Source organism: Amborella trichopoda, chromosome 5, assembly GCF_054954075.1.
Source record: "Amborella trichopoda isolate Santa Cruz 75 chromosome 5, AtrichopodaSantaCruz75HAP2 v2.0, whole genome shotgun sequence".
In the NCBI taxonomy this organism is placed as follows: Eukaryota; Viridiplantae; Streptophyta; class Magnoliopsida; order Amborellales; family Amborellaceae; genus Amborella; species Amborella trichopoda.
Window position 1 is genome coordinate 34,076,027 of NC_142340.1, and position 8,797 is coordinate 34,084,823.

General features: G+C 35.4%; 1 protein-coding gene across 3 annotated transcripts; it reads left to right on the forward strand.

Moving 5' to 3' along the window:
- Positions 1–1,201: 1,201 nt before the first annotated feature.
- On the forward strand, positions 1,202–3,061 carry LOC18432706 (glyoxylase I 4). Of its 3 annotated transcripts, XM_088867747.1 has the most exons (4): positions 1,202–1,288; positions 1,466–1,552; positions 1,808–1,919; positions 2,567–3,061. In XM_088867747.1, the coding sequence occupies exons 3-4, from the start codon at positions 1,830–1,832 to the stop codon at positions 2,816–2,818; spliced, it is 342 nt and encodes a 113-aa protein (XP_088723873.1). In that variant the 5' UTR covers positions 1,202–1,288; positions 1,466–1,552; positions 1,808–1,829; the 3' UTR covers positions 2,819–3,061. The 3 variants fall into 3 exon arrangements, with proteins under 3 accessions (XP_088723873.1, XP_006842870.1, XP_088723874.1); XM_006842807.4 differs by having other exon boundaries at positions 1,202–1,552; XM_088867748.1 differs by lacking the exon at positions 1,466–1,552.
- Positions 3,062–8,797: the final 5,736 nt, after the last annotated feature.

Below are 8,797 nucleotides of genomic sequence, written 5' to 3' on the forward strand. Positions count from 1 at the left end.
TATTTCCGAGTCGAACCGGGCGAGTCCGGTTCGACTCGGCGTTTTTTAAAACGCTGGATGTAGATCACGGGGTCGAAGACATTGTCGATCACAAAGCCCCACTAGAGCAAAGAAACTAAGGCCACTGAAAAAAAGCAATAGAGTCTTTGATGGTTACGATGAATTTTAAGTTAAAAGGGTGGCAATGGGCCACGAGGCCCAGCCCTAAAAAATTAGGGCCCAGGCGCAATATACCGCCTGAGGGCTGGGCCACCATAGCATGAGGGTCAAGTTGGTTGGGCCAGGGTCGTGATTGGTCCAGTTGGGCACTCTTTTTGTTTAAATTTTTTATTTTATAGATTATATCTAGCCTGGCCAGGTCCTGATGCGAATAAGGCTAGTCCCAGGCCTGGGCTGTCTATATAGGAATAGGGCAGTGCCTAGGCTAGATTAGGGGTGACAATGGACCCGAACCTAACATGTGCCTAATGGGTAGACTCGACCTCGGCCCAGGTATGGGTCCAAATTTTGGACCCAACAGATCAAGTCCAGGTCCAAATCTTGGACCTGAGTAGTATTCGGGTTCAAGTCTAAATCCGTATACCATATCATATTTTTGGTTTTAATTTATAACATATATTTAAATATATAGATATCTTATTTTTTTGGTCTATTCTAGGTTAGGTCTAGTTCCTATATTATTTTGGTATGGTCTAGAACAGGTCCAGTTCCCATATTATTTTATGGCTTTGGTCCCAGGTCCAGCTTCCACATTACTTTTTATGGGTTTCGTCCGGGGGTCGGGGTCGGGGTCGGGGTCCAATGACTTCAGGTCTAGGTCCGGTGATTTGGACCTGGTCGGAGCACCGAGACTGACCCGACCCGTAGCCACCTGGTGGACAGCCCCTAATTTCCGGGAGCCCGGAGTGTAGAGCCTAGAGTGAGAGAAACAAATGATCGGCAATGCATCACAGGCATTTTTCCCGCCGCTCCGAAATTAAGGAGGCAACCTGGTCAACGTAATTTTTGTATCTCTCTCTCCTCAAAACGAAAAAAGAGATCAAATCTTGAATTCGAATTATGAGTCAGCAACCTACTTCACGCTAAGACAGATGACCTGTACATAACACCATCGTCTGCCACATTTACAATGAGAAACGTGGCGGGCCATAGATTTCTCCGTTTTCCTCATAAATAGCAGGTGTAATCCGAGAAGAAAAGCATTGTGAAAGTTTCATCCCTCTCTCTGATCTCTCTCTCTAAAATCTCTCTCTGTACTCTGTTCTTCCTGCTTGGTCCCTTAAACCAGGTGAAACCCATTTTTGCATTAGGGTTTTGTTGTGCTTTTTCTCTTTTCATTGCTTCGCAACTTCATTAATTTGAGAGAAACCTGCAAAAACATAAAAAAGAATAGGAGAAAAATGGTGGGTACAGTAAAAGTTCCTTTACCCCTCACCTCCTTGAATCATATCTCCCTTATCTGCAGATCTGTGGAGGAGTCCTTGGATTTCTATCAAAACATACTTGGATTTATCCCTATTCGCCGCCCATCTTTCGATTTCAATGGCGCATGGTAATCTAGAGAGAGTGAATTTCGTGATGATATTAGAGCTGTTCTTGAGAGAGAGAGAGAGAGAGAGAGAGAGAGAGAGAGTATTTCACAAGGCAATCAGGGCGTTTTCTTTTTTATTTCTGCAAATTCTTTCTTTATTGAATCTCATAAAGAAATATTATATGTTTTTTTCCTTCAATCTTGTACAATCTTGTATTCCGATTTCCATACGTTTTGATTTGGGGTGACATTAATGGATGCATATGTATTTGGTAGGCTCTACAATTTTAATTACTCCATGGGAATTCATCTTCTTCAAGCCGAGAACCCGGACAGTCTCCCCAAGAAAACTGAGATCAACCCAAAGGATAACCACATCTCCTTTCAGGTAAATCTTTCCATCTTCTCTCTGTGAATTTTGGCTTATATCTCTCTTGATTATTGCATTTCTCGGTGCATCAATCTTAATTATTTTAAGTCCTTCTTCACTGTTGTCTTTTCTCTTTTGCTCTTAACACATCTATTGGTTCGAAAATGCCAAAAACTTTGCTAAAGTTTTATTCATTATAATAAGTAGTTCTCAACAGGAATTTGGAAGCAAATGAAATATTTTAATTTTGAGAACCAGGGGAGATCCTCGTCTATAATGTTCCCTATTTTTTTTCTTCTAATTTTTAATCCCAGATTCCGTTTGAATATACCTTTTTTTTTTTTTTATCTTTTTCAATTTACGTTAAAGTCTTCAAAATATTATTATTGTGATTATTATTATTATTATATTTACCTTGAAAGTGTCAAAGCCAAAAGTTATAGACCTACGTCTCTTTCTCTCTCTTTAATTTTACAAATCAATATATAATTATTTTCTCAAATCAGTGTATCGTTATCATCTTTTTTTTTTTTTTTTTTGTCAATTAATTGGGGTCAGCTACGTTTTCGGATAGCTGAATTAAAAAGCCATGCTCTCGCCATCAATAAATCACAATATTTGTTATAAATATTAGATTTTAATGGGAATGTTTGGTTGCATTGTAGTGTGAGAGCATGGCAGCAGTAGCAAGGGGGTTGAAGGATATGGGGATTAAATACATCGAAAGGGAAGTAGAGGAAGGCGGCATCTTTGTCTCTCAGATATTCTTCCACGATCCCGACGGATTCATGGTCGAGATCTGCGACTGCGAAAACCTGCCTGTGGTTCCTCTAGCTGCAAATGCGAATGGTGCCTCCGCTTGCAAGATGAGGCCAATTCTTCAACGCCATGAAGATCTTGCCTTGTGCATCAATTAGGACCCAAGTTCTTGAATTGCATGCTCTCTTCCTCTCTCTATAGTTTCTCTCTCTAAGACTCTGGTCTCCTTTTGGTGGAGGTGATATCTCTACCCTTTGGATTTTTGCCTTCTCTTTCTGGTTTTTGGTCCCCTTTCGGTGGGGGTGACGAATCTTGCCTTTTGATTTTTGGTATGATTTGGTTGAAAATGTTGCCAATATGATTTGTCACATCAAATATAAAGGTTTTGTTGGGTTCTTAAATAATGTGAGATCGACTTGTTTGTCACATGAAATATAAAGCCTTTGTTGGGTCTTAAACAATGTTTAAAAAAACCTCGGAGTCGTCTAGTTCGATTTGGGGATCGTCATGGACGAATCGAATCGGCGAAAAAAACGGGAATCGTTCGGTTTTAGAGAGAACCGGATGGATTTGTACAGTGATTTTTCAATTCACTGTACGGAATCGGCGAGTCCGTACAATGAATCGGCGAGTCCCGTACGATATTTTTTTTTTTTTTTTTTGTTTTTTTTTTTTGTGGGTAATCCATGAAAGATTTTTTTTTGTATTATGTAATCGATTTTTTTGTAATCCATGATCGAATTGTTTTATTTTTATTTTTTGTAATCCATGATCGAATTTTTATTTATTTTTATTTTTTGTAACCCATGATCGAATTTTTGTAATCCATGATCGAATTTTTTGTAATCCATGATCGAAATGTTTGTTTTTTTTTTGTTGTAATCCATGATCGAATTTTTTTTTTTGTTTTTGTTTTTTGTAACCCATGATAGAATTTTTTGTAATCCATGATCAAATGTTTCGTAATCCATGATCGAAATGTTTGTTTTTTTTTTTGTAATCCATGATCAAAATGTTTGTTTCTTTTTTTTGTAATCCATGATCGAATTTTTTGTTTTTTGTTTTTTTTGTAACCCATGATAGAGTTTTTTGTAATCCATGATTGAATTTTTTGCAATCCATGATTGAATTGTTTTTTTCTTTTTTGTAATCCACGATTGAATTTTTTGTTTTTTTTTGTTTGTTTTTTTTGTAATCCATGATCGAATTTTATGTAATCCATGATCAAATTTTTTGTAATCCATGATTGAATTTTTTGAAAATTTGTGAATTTTTTTTTTAATCCATGATCGAATTTTTTTATGTAATCCATTATAGAATTTTTTGAAAATTTGTGATTTTTTTTTTTTTAATCCATGATCGAATATTTTTTTATAATCCATGATTGAATTTTTTGAAAATTTGTGATTTTTTTTTTTTTAATCCATGATCGATTTTTTTTGAAAATTTGTTTTTTTTTTTTTTTTTAAATCCATATTATTCAAAGAGAAAATGAGAGAGATGATGATTCTGAGGCCATTCTATCCCAGCCATATTATTTACATATCGAGTCCCAACAGTAACAGTGTAGGGATGAGCACGACAGTGCAGGTGAACATGAAGGATGGACAATCTTCGGGGATTTTAGATTGGGAACACAACAAAACACTAATACTCAGACGCCTGCTAATATCGATGATTCGTTTTTAGATCGAATCAATGAATTGTTAAACGATTTCAATCAATGGCACCAGCGTGACCAAGAAGAATAATAACGTCGTCAATCATTTTATTTTTGGATCATATGTTATTAATTTTATGCTTTATTGTAGTCCATGTATGTTGATATATTTATTCCATGATAATTCTATGTTTATCCTTTTGTGTGATCTAAATTAAATGCTGAATGGCGGTTCAGGGAAAGAACATATCAATATTCGCATATTTATTCAAAAACATGAAAATTCTTTATAGAGTACCTTCATTTCTTATTGAATTCTTAAAAAATAATATTTATAATAAATTTTAATAATTTTTTTGGATTTTTTTTAAGTTTTATTATGACCGATTCACTCGATTTTCGATCCGAATCGTCGATTCACCGATCTGAATCGGTTTTTTGGAAGTCCGATCCGGGTCATCGATCCGTTTTTTAAACCATTGGTCTTAAATAAAGGGAGAGATGAACTTGTGCATGCATCTTAATGAGGAATTTTTTAATTTGGCCCTTATCAGTCTATTCGTTTTTCTGTCGAAATAATCCTCCACGTAAGCTTGGACCCACCTCTTTTAGGTTTTAGACTATGTTTGTTTGTTTGTTTCCATTGCATTTGGGATTTGCAGTTTATGTTGTGATGTGCCTGGGATAATTCTTAAAAAAATTATTTTAAATTGCCTTTTATGTTGTGGCGCGCTGAAGTCAGTAGTTGGCATACGGGTGCATCCGTAGCTGTAGGGGTAAGGTTCACCTTCGAATTTTATCGTGGTATATAATTTTATCGTGGTATATTGATGCAAAGTGTTTTTAGGATTGTTTCAAAATTTATTTTTATATTTAATTATAAAATTTTAAAATAGTTAAAATTAAGTAGATTTATAAACATATGAAAATATTGAAAGTGGGTAGTGTAGATAATATAGTATAAAATACACTATTTATAAGATTTAATTTTTTTTTGTTTTTCATAGCCATACGTCTAGATGTCGAGATGATCAATCAAAGGGTTTTTTAATATTAAAACTATTTTTTCCGATGGATTTATGAGGGACATCCTTAGTTCCACTTTATATGAAAAGTGTGTTTTATGCTAGGGAAAAGTTTATATAAAGCTTGAGGCTCTAAACAATCAAATTAAATTAGAGCCTACCTCAGAAATTTCTAATTTCACTAGAAGAGGTTTGATGCCCAAACATTCTCAAATTGATTATCTCCGACGTCAAGATGCGTGGACGTGAGAAAAAAAATGGATTTCAAGTTTCAAAAATAGTTTATTTTATAACGTATTTTTTGACCATCAATTTTTAAGATTTTCAAGTTTTTATACATCCATCGATCTACATTATTTTGAAGCTTTAAATTTTATAAATAAAGATGAAAATATGTTTTAAGGTTATCACAAAGATTTTCAATATTGAAATCACAATTCTCAAGATTATGTGATTATGTAGAAGTAGGCTCTAATTTGATTGTTTAGAGCCCGGGCTCTATACAAATGGCACCCGTATCTGATTTCTAGATAGAATTAGAAGGTTATTGGCACTAGTGAAGTCCTTTTCGAAAATCGCACCCGTATCAGATTCGTAGATAGAATTAGAAGGTTATTGGCACTAATGAAGTTTCGATAATTAGAAGGTTATTGGCACTAGTGAAGTCCTTTTCGAAAAGAAAATGATTTAATAGGGCTGCAAAAGGAAAATGGTTTGATAGGGCTGCAGCCCTATTAAAATAAGTACACTTCACCTCATAATTGCAATTCAAACATCGGAAAAACTATCATCTCGGTTTCAATATTATGATTACAATAAAGGATTAGGATTTCTAAAAAAAAGGTGTGGTTCCTTTAAGGTTGCGACCTTAAACCATCCAATTAAAGTGTTTCTCCAAATTTTATCATAAAATGTAATGTTAATGTAAAAAAGTATTTAGATTATTTTAAAATTTATTTTATATCTAATTATAAAATTTAAACTAAAAAATAGTTAAATTCAAGTAGATATATAAATATATGAAAATCTTAAAAATAGACAGTCTAGATAATATATTGCAAGATACATTATTTTTGGGACTCAAATTTATTTATTTATTCTATATTCATACATTTCGATGTCGAGATGATCAATTAGAGGGCTTTTCAATATTAAAACAATATTTTTCGATGGATTTTTGATACGCATAAGTAATTTTACATTTTAAGGTTGGAACCTTATATAAAGTTTTTCTTTCTAAAAATAGTGTATATTGTAAAATATTATCTAAATGGCGTATTTTGCCTTTAAAAAAAAAAAGTGTACATGCAAGATCGATATCATTTTTTTAATTTCAAATTTTATTCTCGGCATTGGAAATTGATTATCTCCATTATGGAGATTTTCAATACCAAAAATACTTTCCGGACAAAGATTTGAGGTGAGGTTTTATTTTATTTTCATAAAGCCTATATAGAATCTTCAGTTTTGATTGCAGAAACTTCATCCACTGAAAATGAACATCACTCCTTTGAATATACAAAAGAAGAGAAGGCATATGCGGTGTAGGCAAAAGTAGCACCTTTTCACACTAATGCGTATTTGAAGCTTGAATGGTGACATGGAATTTGAAGGATAGAATGAATTTGCAGAGGCATTCTCTTAAAATTTTGGGAAAATATCTTTTTATTATCTATTTTTAACTTTTAGATATCTTGAAACTCAATAATTAAAAATATTACTTGTAAGTAAAAGGTGTCAATCTTTTCTATCTTACAATCCCCTGAACCCATTTGACCATGTATTATTGACCCTAACAACTTATGAAATAAGCAAACTAAGACAAATTTCTGGGACTTTAAACCTCTTCTACAATAAATTTTCAAGTAGAATCCCTGAAACTTTTGGAAATCTCCCAATTTTTGTTAGCCTGGATCTGACCCACAATGACTTGATTGGCAGGATTCCGGCCGCTAGAAACCAGATAAACCAAGGACCAACTGTTTTTTTCGAGAATCGTAACCTGTGCGGCTTCCCTTTAAAAAAGCCATGTGAAGTTTCAAAGGTTGCGATTTTGGTCGGAAATTTGGTACTGATTTTGGCTGAAAACTTCAGAGGCCCCTTTAAATAAGCCAAAAAAGGTGACACCAAAGCGAAGGCAAGGCCCAATGGTGCTGATTTTGGCCCGAGCCGTTGCTCTTGTCATCTCAACAATGTTTTTTTGCCACAAAAGTAGAGAGGGTTACCAGAAAAGCGAGAAGTGGGGATAAAGCAGGGGTTTAAGGGTTATGGATGAAGGACCAACTGCTTTTCGAGAACTGCAACATGTGTGGCTTCCCTTTAAATAAGCCATGTGAAGTTTCAAAGGTCGCAATTTTGGACGAAAATTTGGTGCTGATTTTGGCCGGAAATTCAGAGGTCCCTTTAAATAAGCCACAAAAGGTGACACCAAAGCAAAGGCAAGGCCCAATGGTGCTAATTTTGGCCGGGGCCATTGCTCTCGTCATCTTGGCAGCGTTTTTTTGCCGTAAAAGTAGAGAGGGTTGCCGGAAAAGTAAGAAGTGGGGAGAAAGCGGGGGTTTAAGGGTTATGGATGAAGGACCAACTGCTCTTTTCGGGAACTGTAACCGGTGCGGCTTTCCTTTAAATAAGCCATGTGAAGTTTTAGAGGTCGCGATTTTGGCCAGAAATTTTGTGCTGATTTTGGCCGGAAATTTCAGAGGTCCCTTTAAATAAGCCAGAAAAGGTGACACCAAAGCGAAGGCAAGGCCCAATGGTACTGATTTGGGCCAAAAATTTGGCCGCTGCTCTCGTCAACTTGGCAGCGTTTTTTTGCCATAAATGTAGACGGGGTTACCGGAAAAGTGAGAAATGGGGAGAAAGAGGGGTTTAAGGGTTATGGATGAAAAAGAGGGGTTTAAGGGTTATGGATGAAGGGATTGTGTATGGTTTGGAGAGGGAAAACAAAGGTTTGTGTATAAAGTGGTGGTGGCAGATGAGGTGGCGCTCACGGTTCAAAGAGTGGCGAATGGTGGTGGCTAAGTTTAGATAGAGAGAGAGGGAGAGACTGAGTGCTTGCGGTTTAGAGAGTGGCGGATGGTGGTGGTTAAGTTTAGAGAGAGAGAGGGAGAGACTGAGTGCTCGCTGTTCAAAGAGTGGTCGATGGTGGTGGCTAAGTTTAGAGAGAGAGAGGGAGAGACTGAGTTTAGAGAGAGAGGGGGTAGGTTGGAGGTTAGGTTTTGAGGGAAGAAAGTCATTTCATAAGTTGTTGAGGTCAATGATACATGTTCAAATGGATTTTGGTGGTTGTAAGATAAAAAAGATGGAGACTTTTTCTTCCAAGTAATATTTTTAATTCTTGAGTCTCATGAGATATAGAAGTTAAAAATACGGGATAAGAAGATATTTTCTCTAAAATATTTTTACCTTTTAAAATTGGAATGAAGTTGGAGAGGCCTTTTCTCTATTAAACA

What these genes read in the sequence shown, in the direction of transcription:
- LOC18432706 (XM_006842807.4), top strand. Translation starts at nt 1,401, where the DNA reads ATGGTGGGTACAGTAAAAGTTCCTTTACCCCTCACCTCCTTGAATCAT. An exon ending in TTCGATTTCAATGGCGCATG is followed by an intron (nt 1,553 to 1,807) that starts GTAATCTAGAGA and finishes TGTATTTGGTAG; the next exon opens with GCTCTACAATTTTAATTACT. An exon ending in ATAACCACATCTCCTTTCAG is followed by an intron (nt 1,920 to 2,566) that starts GTAAATCTTTCC and finishes GTTGCATTGTAG; the next exon opens with TGTGAGAGCATGGCAGCAGT.